Source organism: Poecile atricapillus, chromosome 2, assembly GCF_030490865.1.
Source record: "Poecile atricapillus isolate bPoeAtr1 chromosome 2, bPoeAtr1.hap1, whole genome shotgun sequence".
Classification (NCBI taxonomy): Eukaryota; Metazoa; Chordata; class Aves; order Passeriformes; family Paridae; genus Poecile; species Poecile atricapillus.
Window position 1 is genome coordinate 26,020,313 of NC_081250.1, and position 20,536 is coordinate 26,040,848.

The 20,536-nt window shown below is 37.6% G+C and overlaps 1 protein-coding gene across 9 annotated transcripts in view; it reads right to left on the minus strand.

Moving 5' to 3' along the window:
* Nucleotides 1–2,667: 2,667 nt before the first annotated feature.
* ICA1 (islet cell autoantigen 1) overlaps nt 2,668–20,536 on the minus strand; it is a 66,169-nt gene continuing 48,300 nt past the window's right edge. For 6 of the 9 annotated variants that reach the window (XM_058832939.1, XM_058832945.1, XM_058832940.1 and 3 more), the window contains 7 exons: nt 20,028–20,122; nt 17,985–18,034; nt 14,403–14,465; nt 14,245–14,286; nt 10,189–10,464; nt 5,276–5,371; nt 2,668–3,600 (listed from right to left, as the gene is read on the minus strand). In XM_058832939.1, coding sequence (XP_058688922.1) covers nt 3,479–3,600; nt 5,276–5,371; nt 10,189–10,464; nt 14,245–14,286; nt 14,403–14,465; nt 17,985–18,034; nt 20,028–20,122 — 744 coding nt within the window. In that variant the 3' untranslated portion in view covers nt 2,668–3,478. The remainder of the gene's footprint in view (nt 3,601–5,275; nt 5,372–10,188; nt 10,465–14,244; nt 14,287–14,402; nt 14,466–17,984; nt 18,035–20,027; nt 20,123–20,536) is intronic. The other 3 variants (XM_058832944.1, XM_058832943.1, XM_058832938.1) reach the window with 2 other exon arrangements.

Below are 20,536 nucleotides of genomic sequence, written 5' to 3' on the forward strand. Positions count from 1 at the left end.
GTCCTGCTTCAAAGTACATTAGTGTCATGCCCATGCAATGTTGGGTATGGAAACACCAGAAAGGAACAAGGTAAGTCCTATTCTACTCTGTTGAAATAAATCATGGTCATTTTTCAGAAGGCCAGAAGTTACTTTACAAAAAGTTACTTGTTAGTTTTCTCTATGAGCTGTTCAATTGCCAAGGTTCACAGTCCAATTCCTCTGAAGTAGCTGCTCTGAAATTTGTAAAAACCTCAAATCATCAGAATCAATTACATCAAATTTAATAAACTTCACAATAAAGACAGTTATCAATTGCTACTATTGTCATCTGCCATAGGGGTTCCGCAGATGTTTTTATTTTAAAACAATCCACTACTGAAACAGAATATGCAACTGGAACGAAGTATTTTAAATCAAGATGAACACTGTGTGTAGAAAATCAATCTGTAATTTTACCAGGATGAGGAACTGCCCTGTTGTCCCAAGCCTGAAAGCACAGCACAGACAACCCTCTCGTGCGTGTCCTGGGGGTGACTCCACAGCCCAGGCTGCTGACAAGCACATGCCAGACACTTCTTTAGCAGTTAGTAGGTGTTTTTAAGTCTTTGCATTAATAATGTCTATTTGCAGGATGGTAGCTTTCCTGCTCTGGTTTTCAACTTCAATAAATCTTTATGATGATAATGCATTGTATGTATATTACTTTTCTTTAAGCAAAATAATTACATTTTAAATACTTCTGGCTTGTTTTTTGTTGGGTTTTTTTTTCATTTGAAAGTGTGGAAAAAATTGCATTGCAAATGATTCAAAGCTTAAGTAATTTCAAAATTTACATATTACAAGAAATCAATGCTTAATATGAACGACTTGGTACTGCAGTTTGTGTGAGAAGGAGGGAAAAGAAAAAACCTGTGGTTTGCCTTGTGTGAAAGGGATGATCCTTCTGATGCTCTCCGACCTAAAAACAGGATAAGGATTTAGAACATCATTAGTTGAACCTCTGCAATGCTTTTACTTGTCCCAGTCAAGACAGGTGTTTGGTTTTTTTGTGCCTTGTTTTGATTGTTTTGGCTTTTTTTTTTTTTAATCTAGGAAGAATCTGTGGAAGATCTGTGGAAGAATCTAGAATCTGTGACCTAAAGAACATATTTTTGAGCCTTTAAGAACAGTTAATTGGCTGTTTTGAACTCAATACAGTCTCTTCTCTGCTTTTCACCCAACTGCTTCAGCTACTACAAAATGCTGGAGTAGATTGTCCACAAGTGTTTAAGAAACTACCCAGTCAAATGTAATCCACAGCAAATTTAGCAACCACAGACTTGCTTAAAGATGCAAGAATCTGTTTAATGACTCTGTGGTAACCCAGCTGGGCTGAAGAGCAGCCTGGCTCTCCCTTGAGCGCCTGACACTAACATTTTTGGCATTGCAGATAATTACAGCTTGGGATGAAGAGGATTTTGGGCAAACAGTCTATGTTACGAGTACAAACTAGCACTCCTAAGTGTAAATGCACCCCAATGTACATCTTAGGTATTTCCCAGTTAACCCCTTTTGTAGATGTCTTATTTGCTACCAGAACTGCAGCCCAAAGTTGTGAATTCAGCCCCCTCTTAGTGTTCAAGAAAGTTACAGAGTGCAGAAAAGGCAAAGAGCAAGGAGCTGCCGAGTACTGAAGAGTAGCAAATGCTGTGCAAAGAACCAAGCTTTACCAAATTCCAGGTCTTACACACCTCAGAGCCCCAGCTGGGCTAGGGACTGTGCAAAGAGAAGATCAGAATATCTTTTCCCACTAGACATGAAAATCTGCTGCTAAGCATCTGAAGAACTCTGGCAACAACTGAAGTACTTTGACACTTCCAGGTTAGGGGATGGGATAATGAACATGATAGTTGCAACAGGGGTGTTTAAAGCTTGCTGAGGGTTGAGCCCAATGAACTCTGGTCAATCCAGCCTCACATCCACTGCTAGCATGTGGCTTTTTAGATGGGAGGCACCAAATGCCCATTACTGCTGCTCAGTGCACACATCCAACAATGTTCTGCTGCACTCAAGCAGAAGTTGGCCAATTCAGTGAATTTGTACATTTTTATAGGTATTTTCAGGTAGTTAGTTACCTATTAGACCATGAAGCAGGGATTAACTGAGTGTACAGACAGCTGGCTGTGAAACACTTCACCAACTTAAAGGAAAATCAAGCAAATTAAAAAAGGCTGAATATAATAAATTGTAAGTACATAGGGCTTGTGCTCTTAACGGGCTACTGACACATCCTCAGGCTGCAGCAGGGGATCTCCAGGTTGGATATCTGGAAGAATTTCTCCACTGAAGGGGCAGTCAGGCATTGGAATGGGCTGCCCAGGAAGGTGGTGGAGTCACCATGCCTTGAAGTGTTCAAAAGACAACCAGACATGGCATTGAGTGCAGGGGAACTTTGTTCCCAAGTTGGACTCAATAGCCTTGGAGGCCATTTCCAACCTTCATGAGTCTGTGAGCCTTTCCCCCTTCTTTTGCAGGGAAGTGAAAGGACACCACATTGAATTCAGATTTTCTCACTGCGTTTCCTACTGGAGTACTATTCAGAAACAAAGGGTTTGGTACTGTCTACAAATTGGTCATCTTTATCTTCAGATACTTTTTATGTATCAATTCAACAGCACAACAGCATTCCAGTGGGAATAAAGTTGTGGTTTTTGTCAAAATCATTTTATTAAAGAGTTAATGTCACAACAAGCTTAAAATAACACATGCTTCAGAAATAAACTGGATGAAAAATTCTCAGAACAGAAACAGAGATGGATTGAAGGCATGGTAAAGCATCAGTTCCAAAAAACTTCTGCAAACAGGTACAAATTCTGTTGGTACAATGGAGAAAAAACTCAGAAAAAAAAGCCTCCTGGGCATGACTTCTCTTTATCTAGTGCAGTTTGTCAAAGAAGTTAGATTGGAAAGGGCACAATTTCGATGGCTGCACAGACCCAAATTTACTTCTTCAATAATTAGCCCCAGCACAAGTTTTTCAACTGTGAGTACTAACAAAACAAATTTAGTTGACATCTTAACATAGCAGTAATAGATATATTATATACATGATAGATGTTTGACTCATGCAGCCTCTTCAGTTACATGATTTTTTTTTTAATTTACTCAAGAAACATTATAAAAAAATAGGTTTCCAATTTGTATTTCACTCCGGTGTTAGCTCCATATCACCCCAGGCAAAGACAGTGTTGCAGCAGACAATCTAATTTGGCAAGAAATCTGCCCTAATTCTTAACTTCATTTTTGTAAGTCCACATAGAAAATAAATGCGAACTCTTTATACAAAACAAGAGCAAATAACTGTACCTATAGAAAAGGGGATTCATTCCCGTTAGTTTTATTATCATGGCACATACTTTATAATTTCACAACAGCATACTAATTTTCATTTAGTTTTTTTTAAACTCCAAAATAGTGTTGATGAAGGGAAGAATGTGAGTTACCAGAGGCAGCTGACTCATGCATTAAGCAATTCATGTTCTTTATCAGTTTTCCCAACAGCATCAGGATTGGATAATGGGTCAAGGTCAGCAAAGAGACTGAACCAAGCAGTCAAGTCTTTCGGATTCTTTGTAGATTCTGGAAAAAGAAAAAAAAAAAAAAAAAAAAAGAAAAAAAAAGAAATGCACAGACTTGTCAGCTATTTTAAAACAAAACTGACTGAATGGTTGACTGAGGTCAAACAAATGCCATGCTATTGTTTAATTTATTACCAAGGACATTTCTGACAAGAAAATCAGAATGAGTGATTACATTTTAAAACACTATCTTTGTCAGAACTTTAGTAAGAACGAGTGTTTTACGTGTCTGCTATGGATTTTATATGGCTCCTGTCATGATAAGTACAGGAACCCTTTAACTAGAATAGAAACAATCTCACTGTCTAGCTTTGTTTCATGAAAGGCATTTGAGTGTGCCCCTGCATTCCTGCAAACAAGCAAAAGGAAAGTGAAGGCAAATTTTACTTTCAACCTCTCCTACAGGACTAAATTCCTTTGCCTAAATCCAATTCATGTGACTGTTCAGTCTCCCCTGTATGCAACAAACAAAGTCATTACTCATCTGGAATGAAGTTTTAATGGGAAGGCATTGGCTGGAGAGAGAAAGAGAGGGGTTATATTTGATAAGCAGTCCCCAGTACAGCTTCTAGTATAATTCTGATGGATATAGACAAAATGTGAATAGGGAATATATCCAATAGCAGCTGGACTACTGCACCTCTGTGTCCACATTGATTTCGCAGAGGTCTCCTGCCCACTTTCATTCCAATGGGGCAGATGTTCACGTTAAAGCAGAAACAACTTCGGCTGCCATGAAGAAGATACATCTCCACTTGCTTTGTTTTTGTGGCCCTATGCCCAACATGTGTTGCAGTGACTGTGAAATAAGATATGCTCTTCTCTCAGAGAAATAATGGCACATGAAAGCTTTCTTTGCAACACAAAGAATTTACAGGCAAAATAGGCTCTGCCTGGCATGACACTCCTCTTGGTACCTGCCACTTCCAGAACTACAGGTTCCAAATAGTTGGAGGCCATTTTTTTGCTGGTGCCAGTCCTGTGGCTGCGTAATCACAATGATTTTCCAGTTTCCAAAACACCTTAACCCTCTTTTTGTGTTTTCCGCTGAGCTCAAAAAATCTCAGGGAAAGGAGTACACATCCTTTCTTCTGTATTATCAAATGTGAATGCACAGAATTGGCTACAAACTGGCAATGGAATTCAACATAATTCTGGTTCACTTATCCAGAAAATCGTAGTCAAAAATCAGCAGGCCTTTATCTCAGTATATGGTAGGACTATGCACTCTCAGCTCAGTTGCAACAACTAAATTACATTTTAAACAGATGATTACTGATATCATGTATGTTTAAAAAAAAAAATTGCAATTAGGGCTCTTCTGCCCTATCAACAGCCTGTATTTTAGCCACAATGCTAAATTTTAGAGCTTAAAAACAGTTTAGCTCAAAGTGCATGCAGATACTAGTCTGTGTGACTCAAAATTAAAGAAGGTAAAAGAAACTGTAGCTTCCACTCCTTTGTTATATAATAGCCTGCCAAAAATATACATACACACACATACCATACACCTAATCAAGTTGAAACAGAGTAAGCAGGGAGCACAAGATTTAGCTGTAGCTACTACAAAAATAAATTTTCTTACCACAGTAACAGAGAGGACATGAGACATTACACAAGATACAAGAGTTAAAAAGGAAAAGCCAAGTAACTGAAAAAAAATACATGACTATCACCTTTCACAGGTGTCTTGTCATCGTTCACATTCAGGCTGTGTGGTTTCTGTGCTGGCTGTGGTATTGACGGTGGGCTCACACTGCTGGCTGCCCATCCTAAAATTCAGTAATACAGCAGCATTAGCATGAGGATTACTTTGTTAACTCAAGCACCCCAGTGTCTGGCAGCATCAGACAAAGGAGCAGAGTATTACGTTTATGGCCATTCATATTTGTCCTTGTACACACAAAGTCAACAGTCAGACCTGCATAGGAACAACACCCATTACAAGAGAGGATCTGCAGATCACTTTCATCATCTCCAGATTCAGGCAACTATACTCTTTTCAAACCTTTCATCTGGCTAGAAAAGATTTTTGTTTCTCTTATTGAATCACAGTTAATACTCATTCACAGAAAGGTCATTTCAGTAATCAAGTCAAGCAGAGCTGCAGGAAAAAGAATCACTCACATTTGGGTGGGAATACCACATATAATAAACATTTTTTCCAAGTCCAAAGACTTTAATTTCATCCATTGTTCCAGACAAAACCTTACTTAGAGACCCTAGATTTTTTTAGTTAGTTTTGTAGTAATTGTGGAAAAAAAGATAATTCATTGCAAAACACTGAAGAATTAAATTCAAGATTAATTACTTCAAGTTAATTTCAAACTACATTTTAATGGAGTATTTATTTTTGCTCTTTATTTGAGAGGATAGAGCAACTATGCAGGAAAAAGTGAAATAATTTTTTGTTCTTACATGCATATTCTATATCCAGAAAAGAGTAATGATAAATACAGTTAATGAGGCCAGATGAACAGGCTGGCAAAATGAACTAGGGGTAGTATACTGCAGAAACACATTAGGAAAAAAAACAAAATATTTTTTGTCCCTTGCTTAAGATATTTAAATGTATGTCCTTTATTACATTTAGAGGACTGGAGATAGTATTTCTAATTTAATTAATATATCCTTTAAGTCTGGCCTGGTCAATTATCCGTCTAATTTGGCAGTATCACAAACAGAAGGCTCATCTATGCACTCAGTTACCATTTCCTTATTCAGTGTCTTTTTTCTACAAGTTCATGCTTTCACATCCTTTTTTACTCTTTTTGTCCTTCCTCCCCTTACTTTCTGCTGTTCTGGGAGCCCTGTCAGATATTGGCATTCAGCATCCTGACATGTAATGCAACAACCACATCAGTAACATCAACCCTTCCGCTCTCAGTAGATTATTCTCATCACTCTCTGGTCCTACCTCGCCTATAAAAGGTCTAAAGCCCAAGCTGTGTTATAAAAAGAGGCAAGCAGAGTTTTTCTGTAAAATCACATGAATTGGGAAGGAAATTTAAAGCCACAAACATCCTCTGTATCTCTAAGGAAACTAACCAAAAACTTCTTCAAAATCTGGATGTAGAGTGCTCTCATGTATTTGCTCTAGACAAAGGTCATAAAGGCTTGTGAGCCAGCCTGTGCCCTCTGAAAGTGAGGCTTTAGAGTTTAATCTTTCAAATAGGCAAATCTGAATGACAAATAATGGAAAGCATGGCATTACCCCTTCAGAATGACATACTTCCCCAGGCATTTTCTCTGCTTGTGTTACAAACAAGAATGGCAGAGGACATTATACACAACTACAGTAGACTGCAATGCTTTTGTGTGCTTGGACATGCATTGTGAGAAAGTGTTTGATATGGCAATGAATGACAACAGGTAAATTCAGCTGCTTAAACAAAGAGGGCCAAATCCTAATCTGATAGAAATGAATGGGAGCTCTGCCAGAAACTTTCTGTGCAAGTCCCAGAAAGATCTTCAGAAAGATCAGGAACTGGGGCTCCCTGCGATATCACTGATGTCCCTTTACACTGATGTGCTTGGCAGGGCAGCAAGCAAAACACTTCAGACCAGTGAACTCCTTTGGAGCCCTCCCTCTTTTTGAATCCCTGGACTAAGGCCTGGTAGGCAGCACAGGCGTGAAAGATGCTGTGGCCTGGCTGTCATTTAATGAACCGCAGGTAGCTCAAGAGCCGCTCAGAAAACAAGAACAACCTAACAATAGCAACAAAAAATCCAACCAAATACACTCCAGAAAATATGTGATGCTTTCATAATGAAATTACTGATCTATGAAGGTACTGGGAAAGACTGACACAGAATTTTTATTAAATACTTTCATTACTTGTATTTTTTGTGAGCTACAGAGAACAACTTTGCCTTTCAAAACCAAACCGCAGCCTATCAGTTTGAAAGCTGTTGTTGGCCCTGAGCCTGTTTTGGTTTGCCTGTTTCACAGGATGACTTTGTTACGTGACCAGACCAAAAGGTTATTGCCAAGACAGCAAGGAAACAAAACAGCCTGCTGTTCAGCAAACACCTCCACCAACATTGCAATGATTAAATTTAGAAATTATAATGGTAATCTGTGCATTTTCTTACCAACTAGAATATACGCACATGTAGGGAAGATGAAGAGGAGCCTCAATGGTATGAATGAGTAACTAAATGAGGCCATAAACATCATGAAAAGAGAAAACCAATGCTCCCTCTGAAAAAGTAGAAAGGTAACAGAACTACAGAGCCGTATCTGGAGGAGAATCTAAAAGATACGTTGGGAGCATGCTTTGTTTCTATTATACACACACGCACGCACACATTTATATGTATTTTAAGCCAGCACCTGGTAGTTCCATAGTAATTCAGAGTCCCATTGTGCTGGATCCTGCCTATAAATACAGCTAGAGAAAACTCTGAGCTGGGAATTCCTGACTATAACAGTTTATAACCTGCATAGCATTGTGCCTGTTTTACAGATTAAGATCTGAGGCAGAGAGAAAACAAAGCCCCAAAGATTTATGAGCATGCTTAACATAAAATAAGTAAGTAATCCCACTGAAGTTAATAGAAAAGTTAATGTGCTTAAAGTTAAGCATGTGAGTTTTAAGAATCTTTATGATCTTAAGGCCAAATTCACACAGGAAGTATGCAACATTGAGGCTACAGTGTAGCACCTCACATTGAATAATTATTAAGCAATCCTAACAGGGGAAAAAAAAAATTGCAGGACATGTATCACAAGTCTCCAGTAAAAATATAATTCATATATTCTAGTACTTACAACTTGTATATCTGGATATGCATATCTCCAGTTAGTATTCAAAAAAAACCAAAACAACAAAGGTTTCTCTTCCTATATCTAATGATAAGGTCAAATTCTGAAAGAAATGTTTTGAAGTGAAATAAAATGTAGTTTAAGACTAAAGCTGAGCTTTTACGGGATATAAAATGGACCAAATTTCATCTTCTGTTAAAAAACAGGAAACAAAAATTTTGGAAATATTTAGAAAGATAAAACAAAAACCAGAACACTTAGAAAGATTAGTTTCAGATACAATCATTCAGCTGATTACCCCTGACTTTTCAAATGCCAGCACATCAATTACCACAATCTTCTGCCAAAACCTTGGAAATCCATTTGAAAACATGCACATATTTTACCTTTTATTCTTTTTTACTCAAAAAGATTTTAGCATACCATATTGACTGGAAAGGATTTTCCATTTCTAGTATTCCTTGAATGCAATGTTACTGAATTCTGATCCTGAAGTCTCTGGCACTGCACCCGATGCCAGTGCAAATGAAAGCTAACAGCAACCTCAGAAAGGATGCACAACTCTGCCTGTTATATATACCTAAAAAATACTTTTCCTTTAAAAACACATTTGCATTTAAGAATGGAAATTACACGGAAATGTAGAATATATTTAAAAATATGTAAAGTTGGGGGAAAAAATCAATCTCATAATATTTCTGTTGCTATTTTTAGTAATTTAAAAATCATGTACCTTAACATCTAAACCTGTGCATCATTACAAATGTCATTCTCCCACTTTTCATGTAAGTTCTGAAGCCAATGAACCGAGGTGTCTTGCTCCAGGGGTGCTGTTAGCAACTGTACTAGTTCTAAAGTAAATCTGACTTTCTTATTCCTGCCAAAATGTCACAGGTTATTTTACATCATGTATGACTCTTCCAGTTGCAGGGGTTCCAAGAAATGGTCTCCAGGATAGGATCAGCCTGCTACTCTTTCCTATACTGCTCATCCCCAAGTGAGATTTAACTGACTTGGGACAGAGTCCAAAAAAGGCAAGGTCCCCTCCAGCTTGCAAAGACCTACAGAAGACCCAGCAAGGAGGACAAAGGTAGGTGCTGTTGGCTGTTTATCACCAGCCTGCCTTCCTCCCTCCCTTCCTTCCTCAAGGCCAAAGCAACAGCAGGAAAGCTCTGGCCTAGTTCCCCTCTTTTCCCCAGCGGTAGCTTGGAAAAGCCAAGAGAATTAACTGCACAGAATAAAGAGGAGAGAAAGAGTTGCATCAGTAACAAGCCTGCAAGAGAAATCTACCTATATGGTTGCTGAGACAACCCATTCTACCTGACCCATATCCCTACATGCAATGGTATAGATTGCTTGAGGGGGTGGGGAAAAAAAAAGAGAATGCAACTGATTTTCACTACATGGTTTAAAAATAGTATCCCCAGACAAAATACAGTAATCATTTTTGGTTCCTTGGCCCCTTAACAGAGACAGCAGTTGTGATTTCATCAGTAAAACCCACTCAAACGTATTTTCTGTTTCAGGACAAAAAAAGATCTCAAAGTTCTACAGAACATTTCAAGAAATTCAATGAAAACGTTCAAGGCAGTAACCATGCCTTTAAGTTTTGGGTATTTCATTCAAACACTGAATGAGAAGGGCTAGAAGAACAAGTAAGTTACTCATGTCTTTTTTTCTCCAGGCCATACTCTGCTTTAACTACAGGCACAACTTCTGCAGCCAGGGCATAATATAAACTTTCACCACACTTTTACATACCAGAAAACCATACTCTAAACTCTAACCCAAACATACTGACAGAACAAGATGAGCTCTCACCGTGTAAAGATGACTGCAAATCATTCATGTTTTGGTCTAGCAGCTGTGAGGGCAAGTAGCCTGATGGTGCTGGTACTGCAGATGATGAAGTGTTCTCCCCATCTCTAGCTGAAGAGTTCATGGTGAGATCAGCAGCCTGTCCAAAAACAGCTGTCCACTCTTTGCTAAATTCCCCCTCATCCAGAGAGGAGGCGTTGAGGATCTCATTTAGTAATACCATGTCATCCTTATCACCAAGTTCTGGCTCCAAGGATCTCACAAACTTTTCTTTTGAAGCTGTCTCAGAACAAGAGAGTCAAGAGAAATAAATGTTTTTAGACAAAGTAAAGAAGGAACTTTTAAAAACATAGCCAATTTAGGCTAGGTATGTTAAGTGAGACGGAATATTTTTGCATGAATATTTGTTTTCTTTTTTATACTCAATACTTTTGGGTATTATACTTTATGCATATATACTCAATACTTCTGGGTTTATACTTTATGCAACAAATAATTCCTTCATTATCTTAGATAACCTCACTGCTGTTAAGACTCGCTTCTCATTAAAAATACTACAAGTATGCTTAAAAATCTATTAAACACACCAAAATCATTACAGAGTCTAATATTTGAATCACTGGAAAATATGTTGCTTCTTGAAACATTTCATGAAAGTCTCAAAAAAAACCCAATTATAAACTAAAAAAAAAAAAAAAGTAAGACTTGGGGATTTAAGATCGTCCTTGTGACCTTCTGATCAATTCTTGAATTACTGGGGTATTTCCCCATAAAAAAGGTTAGTCTATCACACAGAGTGAGATTTCTACACTGATCAGTGCTGTAGTATTTTTTTTCTTCTCATAAGCTGCTGAGAAATAATTGGGGCTCTCTTTCCTTCTGATTCCCTGTACTAATTTTTCAGCACCAGAAAACTGCAGCAGAAGAAGCTCTTAGATAACTTGAGTCACTGCTCCATAAACACATTTTTTTCCTATTTTAGAAATGTTAAATAATTATATATAACACATGAAACTGGGAACCAGGATCATTATCCTTTTTCAAAATATTTTGAGAGTTAAAGAACTATCAAGAACCCCCAAGTGTTATTTTACTTGGAAGCATCTGGAGCTCCACTGTGGAAGTCTGCAGATCACAAAAATGGTGGTTAACAAGGCTGATAATGTTACATTCCTGAAGCCCAGATCAGTTTATCTTAATTATGCTTGCCTCAATCTTGTGGTAAGGCACAGAAGCAACTTCAGTTTTCCAAAGTTTGGGTAGATCAGCTGAACTCTCCAATTTGTATTCAACTTAAAAAATGCTTTTAACCCTTTTGGGTTGGGATAAAAGATTGACAGTAGCAAGTATTTGCAACAGGCCATATTAACTGAAACTCAACAGCCTTCTCAGAAAAGTTTCCTGGTAACAGCTGTAATAATTTATAATGAAATGGCAGAAGTTGAGTCATAGAAGGAAAAAAAGCACAAAACTGTGTTTTAAAATAGGCTCATGCGTCAGCACACACACCTACGTACTAAGAAACAAATAAACCAACACACAAAATTATTTTATTCATTACTTATGTCAGCTGTGAGATTCAACTCCTTTCTAACTCACATTTTGGTATACCTCTGTACTCCCTGACAGGGCCTAAAAATTAGAAATAGAAACATTAGAAACACATCCATTCTCCTGATGTTCCCCCTGGACAAACTAAAACTAAACTAACAAACTAAAACACCACAGAAAACAATTTGTTTTTATGAATATTCAGGCTGTTTTGCCATCTTTAGATGAAGAGCAAAGAATATTAACACTGTCCAAGTACCTCCAATTCCCCAAAGCTTTTCAGCAGGTAAGACAAGGGGGCAAATCCTCCCATAGGGGAAACACACCTGCTATTTCAAAGGCCCTTAAGAGCTCTGAGCTCTGTGGGGCACCACCACCTCCAAGCTGCTCTCAGGAAGCCCCTTCATGAACTTGCAGGGGGAGATGCAAAGGGAGCAGCATTTGTAGCGGATCTGCTACGACACAGCACCAACACCACACGTAACCACAAGTGCCCTGAACGGAACAAATGCAGCAGCACAGCTCAGAGCCAAGCTCTGCTTCATCTGGGGAACCATTGCAGGAGCCACACTTTGACTTCAGGAGCAAGTACAACTATAAAGTTTTACACGTGAAGAGCAAGCAGGTTTTGCTGCAGGGTGTACGACCACCAGAAATCTGAGGAGTGATACATTTTGTGGCTCAGCAATCTTCCAGATCTTCCTGTGGGGACTGTGCACCCGTGGCAGGGCAGGATAGGGTGTGTTCAGGCTCAGGCTGCCCTGAATAGGCAGCAGCACCAAGTTTTATTCTTGTTTGCAATAAAGGTTATCTAGAAACCAGTCTTGCTTACCGAGATACTACTCTTGTGGTATCTCTGCTAGATTAGTCGAATGATAGGGACTTTCTCACTTTACCCATAAATCTTCTATTATTTCTTTTCCTGTTTCTGTTTTTACTGCCCATTTTCAGTCAAAATCCTTCTTTCTGTCTGCACATGCTGCCCCAACCTTATAAATGCCTATGAAAAAAATCCAAACCTTCCAATAAAACACTAAAAGAACAATCTGACTATATTCTTTGTACTTGTTTGAACAAGCCTCTAGCAATGCTCACAATTCCTTTGTAAACATACCTCATTTTGCTGCTATTAAAAAAAAAAAGGGAAGAGAAACTAAAAATATTTACAACAGTACATGATTGGCAACACATGATAAATAAAGACTTCCTTCTGAAACACACATGAAAGTATACCTCTACCTATACTGCTTCACTTAAAATAGTACAATATTCATTAGGCTAAAGCTAGCTAATGTGTAAAATTTGGGCAAATTGCTGATATTTTAGCAGTGCCATAGCCATCCTTAACCGATGCAGACACCCCCACAGCAGTTTTTGTATTAATTCAACTGTTTAAGTAATGAAAAAAGTGTTCTAAGCTTGTATGAGCAATAATTGCATTTATTATCTGCATCTCCACTAGGAAGGCCTAACAAGGAATGAAACTGAGAAAGAAAACCAGAAGAAAAAAATGCCACTATCAGACATGCACCAATCTTTTTTATTAACCACAGAAAATAAGTCATTGTTACCTTATCTATTCAGCAGATTAGGGCTGCTTCTGCAGACAGCTGAGGAACTTTCCTGGTGCCTGCCTTCATGGGTGATTCCCCACATGGATAATTTCCCCCCAGTGTAAGACACTGCCCGTGGCAAATCCAAAGTCAAGGTATTTGCAAATGTCCTTACCTACCATGAAGGCAGTGTTTTAAATACCAAAATGCTCTCAGTTTGATTAAACCACAGAAAGGGATTTTTTTTTCTTTGCTTCATTTGAGTTGCCACAATTGTTTTGGTTGCTGAAGTTTTTTTACTCATTCTTCTGAGATATGAGTGAAAAGCAATTCAAAAATTATAGACAACACTGACTTCTTATGAAAACTTAAAAAACTTTGACCCAGATATTTCATATGTTATCTGGTAAAACAGCACATCCCCTTGAGCTGTCAGGGATCTCACAGAAGTGTAAGGACAGCACAGTGGATTCAATTAACTTTCTGTCTGAAAGAACACCAGTGCTTACATGATTTTAAGAAAACTACATTATTTGTTTCTGATATGTACATTTTTAACACAAAATCTTGTGGTTACTAGTGTATTGCCAAGAGTTGTAGCACAGCAACTAAAAAAACAAAATGAAAAATTTGTGAAATGTTATAGGAGGGGTTAGGTTTACAATGGAACCTATTTCAGTTGCACAAATAATATATAATCCAGTCTACCTAATCTTGAATTACCTGGTATAAACATTTTATCCCCAGTAAGGTTTACTTCATATTGTAACATCAGGAATACTGCCTCTGCTGAGTTTCCTTTAAAACTATTTCAATACTGCAGCTATTTAAATACAGCTGCATAATTTCATTGCACCTTTCAGACTTTGAAAGAAATTAAGATCTAAAATTAAAAGTACACTTGGCTACTATGATTGAAAAGCAAATGAAAGAGACATGCACAGTCATATCATACCATTTTCTTCAGGTTGCAGGTCTAATAACTCATCTATAGCACCTAAAAAAGAAAAAAAAGAACAAATAAAGAAATAGTAAAAGCCACAAAGGAAGATCTGCAGTACACTGACAATCAGTATGTAAACATGTAAAGATAGTTTTCTTAAGTGTTTTCACCTGAGTTCTGCTCGTGGTTACAATGTCCTTGTAACGTGGAGATGACATCCTTGCCATCATCAGCTGTAATTGAGATCCATAAACATGTCAAATTGTACTTGGCAGGAGACCATGCTTATAAACAATGCCACTATAAGATCAACATGCAGTGGTTGTTGGGATTCATGTTCTGAATGACTCATGTTTAAAATCGGCCTGGTCACAATGAATGGAAGGTCCAAGGTACATGCATTTCAAAGTGAGGCAAATTTCTGAGTAACAATCTGAGGGAGATCTTGAGTCCCTGGCTACTACACGACCCTCTCAAGGCTGAGCACACCTAACTAAGGCAACTGCAACAATCAGTCCTCCAGAAGCAGAGAAATTTATTTTAGAAGCTCATACTTAGGCCAGGAAAGCACAAAAAAGCGCTGGGACCTTGTCATTCTCTCAACTGCCTTCCTTACAATATATTCTTCCTCATGAGACAAACTCTGGGAACAGGGAGGAGGAGTCTTCACCCAAGGCACCACAAGTCAGGATGCAAGTAACAGCATCTCCTCTGCAGGGAAATAAATGGACTAAGACCAACAGGGAGTAAACTGTAGAGCTGAGAGATACAGGCTGTTAGAGGTGACAAAACACAGCTTAAATTCTCAGCAAGCTTCTAAGATGAGATATGGAGTCAAAACAATCATCTAGATGCTCTTTATCAGTGAAGAGAAAGATACTTCCCTCAGGTTATTAACCCCATCTAAGACACGTAGCAAAATATGAAGGATGAGTTACTGCTGAATATGCCTTTTTCTCCCTTATTAACTGTTGAGAAAGTCTAGCTGCTAGACAACTTAGTCTGTAGCTCTAAAGGCAAAAGAAGGGTTTGGCCACAGTATTGCCAGACCTGGAAGGCCCATCTGCTCTGAGCCTCACACAAGAGGCTGGAAAGGTGAAATAGAATTCTATTGTGTGAATAGAATTTTATTGTGAAATGAAAACTGAATCCCAAACCCTTTTAAGAGAATTGGCAATCCCTTCCAAGAGAATCTTCCAGGTGTGTTCAGAACTAAATGAAACAGAACAGCTTGCTGTTTGTATCATTATCTTCATAAGGCTTTGCTAGGACAGAAATGCGCTCCTAGCACATGGATCAGCTGTTCGTTTAAGAACCCATGAGCACATCTGATTATACTCTTTATAGATATAGACAGGAGAGGGATAAACACACATGAACAAATACACTTGATGCTTTTATAAAAGCACAATGCACAAAGCTAAAGGGGAAAATCCCAACCCTTAAACTGTCTGGCAGAGGGTTAAAAAAAATCAGAAAGAGATGTTCATGACAGGTAGGATATGGATGGCCACAGTTCTGTGATGAAAAAGGTAGAACTGTTGCCCAAAGCCTGCCTTGGTTGAGTGCTAAACATGATGGAGCCAATCTTAAAGGCATTTGTAGTATGGTAAAGGAAAATGCAGAGCAAATGATAAAAAAATTGAAGTTATGAAGTAGAAGTAGTTGGTGAGAAAAACTAAGAAGCAACACAGCTCTCTCACTAGAAGCTGCATGACTTTAGAATAAACAGGGTAATTTAAGAAAAAAAACCCTTAGCAATGGCACAGACCTGATGGTGTATGAAGATGGAAAAATTTAGAAGACCAGTTAGAAATATTTCAAAACACTTCAGTTCCTTTTAGGGGTGATGAAGAAAGAGACAGAACAAAGTATTTATACTATGGTGAAATATTTTACAGCCTGTAAGTAACTGAAATTCTAGAAAACATCTGCTAGAAAAATGTGAGTCAGATTTTATACCTATATATATTAAAGTATCTTGTCAAAGATATATCTTATTAATTGCAAAATGGGTGAAACTTCAAAACACTGGAAAAGTCCTAATATAGTGTCTTTATTACAAAAAAAACACCCAAACAACCATAATTAAACAGAGTGACTCAAGTAACTAAGTTACTGTGGGCTGGTAGATCACCATTACCCCCAGTTAAAAGATTAATGGAATGCCACTCAGTATGGGATCCAGCAAAAGAATGTGAGCATAATAAATGCTCCTCTAATAATTTAATGTTTATTTTATGGAAAGCAGACCTAGTTGAAAAAAAACAGCTAATTTAATTCTTTGACAAAACTTTGAGCTTTTTTCAGCAAAGATATTTGTTTAGAAACAACTTCACTTTGCACTGCACAGCCTTCCAGCTAAAAAGTTAGCACTGCGTAATATCTATAACAAACATACTGAATGGATTAGGAATGTGATAACTAACAGATGTCAAAAACACGTTGTTAGGAGAAATAATTGCAAAGTAGAAGTGTTTCTAGTTTAGATCTGCAAGACTCACTGTTTTATCCATTGCTAGTCAATGGCTTTAGCAGTCATCTGGAAGTAAACACACAATCACTCTTGAAAAAAAATGTGCAAACAACTAACAGACTATTAGAGGTGGTCAGTCAGTTCACTCATTTGGTTTCTGCAGTCAGAGCTGAGAGAATTTAATACTGCCAAGTTGTAAGTTACTTCTCCAGGATTAAGGAATATAAGCTGTGCTGTAGAAAGGACAAATGAATCCAGGAAAGCTATGACTAAAAGGAACTGAGTCTTGGTAAATAATGCATTCAGTTACAAGCTTCACACTTGACGTTGCAGCAAAATGGGATGTTCTTGGATACAGAAACAGGAATGTGAGTTTACCTTCTAGAAACATGACAGGTGAGAACAATATCAGAAATCTTTTGTCCAGCTATGACTTTCATATTTGAAAAGGGGTTTTGTAAAGTGGAATGGAAACAAAAACTTCAAAAATAAAGATGAGATGATGAGTTCAAGACATCAATATCATTAACCTCCTGAAATAAAGACTTGAGAATAGTCTTGACTTTAATGTAGTATCTTTTAAGTATCTTCATGAAGGAAAAAATATAACATATTAAAATTATTCTCCATTTTTTATTAAACCATTTATTATTTAACCATTAATTTAGTAGAAAAAGTTAGAGTATCTTGAAGAATTACATGGATGACGATTCCACTTTTTACAGCACTTCACCACCCTCACTGCAAGCACTTGATTCTTAGTATGTACTCAGAATTTCCCTTTCTGTCACTGCTATCTATTCCCTCCTTTCTTTCTCAGTGCACTTCTAACTGGAGCCTGGCTGTGTCACTGGGTAATAACAACATATAAGGTCACTGGCAGCAGCTAAGTATGATCTTGCCTGGCTTTTGGGCAGAAGTTCCACTGAATTGATCAAGTTTTTCACAGACTATAGTTTAATGATTGGAACAAACTAGTGAGCTAAGTGGCACACTTCCTGTCTCACTTACTAACCTGCAGATCCCTTTCTTGAAGGGTACATGCCCCGTATAAGAATTAGGCTTTGGAACACAAGATATTTGACCTGTCTGAGAAGGACTGAATGAAATGCAGTGGGATGTAACATGTAAGAGATGAACAGATTCTCCTGGGCTTTGGTTTTATACACTTGTAGGGATTTGTTGGGTGAAGCTGATACAGGAAATAAACCAAACCACACAGAAAAATCCAAGTGTTACAACACTTATGGAGTTATGATAACATGAAATATAATACCTGAATAGTTTGATTCCTTGGTATGGCTCTCCTCATCTAATGAAATCAACCTTAATTTGAAAGAATAAGAAAAAAAAATGGAAAAATAATTATAAGGCTCTAAAATAACAATACATTTCCATCTTTTTGGTCAAATCATTACAGATTCATATAATTAACAAATAAACAGTAATAACAGATGGACTCTTGCATTTGCTGGTCGGTTGTTACCTTTTATTGTCTCACTGGCAGATCTATTAAAAATGAAAATTAGATTGAACTAGCAAATCCTATCAGCTTCCATTATTAGTCTGACTTAATCTCTACTGAAAAGTATTGTGTATGCTGCATTTCCACATTTGGTCTTTCCAGCTATCATGAAGAAGCTACAACTGTTACCCAGCCCCCTTCCCCTCCTTCTCCCCAAGAATGGAACCAACCATTTTGTGCCTCTCTTTTTAAAAGCAACTAATTAAAAATCAAGAGTCAGGACAGTTTTGCCCCACATCAGCAGATTTGTAAAATAACAGATATAGCAGCGTCGATGAAAAAAAATCTCTCAACAGGGTAAAAAAAAGGTGTAGTTTACATGCAATTCTTATACAAAGGTGATCTCTTCAATGAAGAATACATAGCTTGAAACTGCTATTACTTTGTGTAAAGCCATTCAAGGAGTAGGGACTGAAGCAGCCACAGGGCTGGTGGTGGAAAGGACTGTGTGGGCACATTCCTCCTATCCTCTAGTGATGGGTCAGAAAAAGACACCTCCCCAGCTCTTGGGGGTAGGCCTGTGGTAGAGGAAAATTAGATTCAAATTCTAGTATAATGAATGTTTACTGTGAATGGAAAGTTCATGAGGATTTAAAAAGCTTTGTCTTGTGTAATTCTTCTCGAATCTTAGATGTTTGTTTATGGTTTTAGACAGCAAAAGGGTGACATATTTTTTCCCTCACTTTTATGCCAGACAAGGACAAGGATAAACCATAAATAAACAGAAGTACAACCATGACATGGCATCTGATGCATTTCCTGGTAGGTGCCAATGCACACATCTTGCATAAATCACACATTCATCCTAGAATTTTATATTCAACACTGAGGAGAGAGCTATTTATTAAACTATTACTGTCACATGAGAGGCAACAGATGGAAGTAAGTGCTGTGGAGACAACCACCTACAAAATAGTACTTGGTCAAGTCCTTTCTAATATCAACAGCAACAAATCTGACCAATTTATAAAGTGGTAAAGGTCAGTTGTTCTGAATCTGAACCGGAAAAATGACTGAAAACCTGAACTCCTTAAAAATTATTACAAACAGCTAAGCAAAATCCACTAATCAGTCAAGCTGTTCTCTGCTTTTTGACAACTGATCCTTTGCTGGGTGCTTCATTTAAGCAGGGACAGTCAAAACAACAGGTGGCAGCAGGATTATATCTACATTGTATCTCCTGGCAACCAAATCCTGACGGTCAGGTAGGGAAGGGATCGCATCTCTTTCTCCTGTTCTCCTCTCACCATAGCAGTCCATTCATAAGTCTCTCTCTGCTCAGAGCTACAGGTAACTCAAAACTTGACAGCATCAGCTCACTTAGACGTACTTTATACTAAGTACCTACTGCTTCATTGGATTACTAACTGATGCTGTATACATTACAAAAACTAATTGCTGCTCGGAGCAATCAGTAATCTATATCCTTTTTCCAGGTGAAAGGAGATGCTGCTGAAAGGACAAATACAATGCTCATATATCTTCTCCTATGTATAGCTGTTTACCATTTCTTTTAATAAAGAAAAAAATGAAGCAAAAGCTGAAAAGAAATAAAAAGACAACTAGGAAAGATGAAAAACACATAAGGGTTTTATGGGCCTTTTTAAAGCTCTTAATTTCACAATAAAGTTTATTAGCTTTCATGTACACATTACAACATTTCAGGAATCTTTGTATTGAGATAACCAGTAGAATTAGACTACCTGTCTCTGTATCTCTACTGTCTCTAGCAACCAGGAAGCAGATTATAGACAAAAATACTTATTATTTTGATATACAAGACATGTGACTTACTGACTCTGCTGATCTTCTGCTGAATTGGTGCTCTCAATCTGCTGGTCCTCCTTTTCTGCTTTTTCTGTTAGTTTATTCACAGGATCTTGCAAGCTCTAGATCATAACCATAATATAAATGTAAAGAAGAAAACCAATTAGAATCAGGGAAATGTGTCATTTGAGACCAAACCTGATTATAGAACCAACAGAAATCAAGCAAAAATGGTTTTACACTACATTAAACCTATATCTGACTCAAACAAGCAGAATTAAAAGTGTTAGAAGATACTCATTCAAATTGAGTCTATGAACACACTTTTATATAAGAAGGTAACACATGGCAACTTCTAAACTCATGTTCTGTTTCTAATATTTCTAAACAATTATTTCTAGGTAATATTTCCAATATTTCTAAGTAAATCTATCTATACCATGTGCAAAGCAGGCACAGATGGCATGTTTCTTTGCTGTTTTGGGGATTTGCTTACTTTTTTCCTCCTTATTTTCCCTTTTTTAAGATGAGAAAAA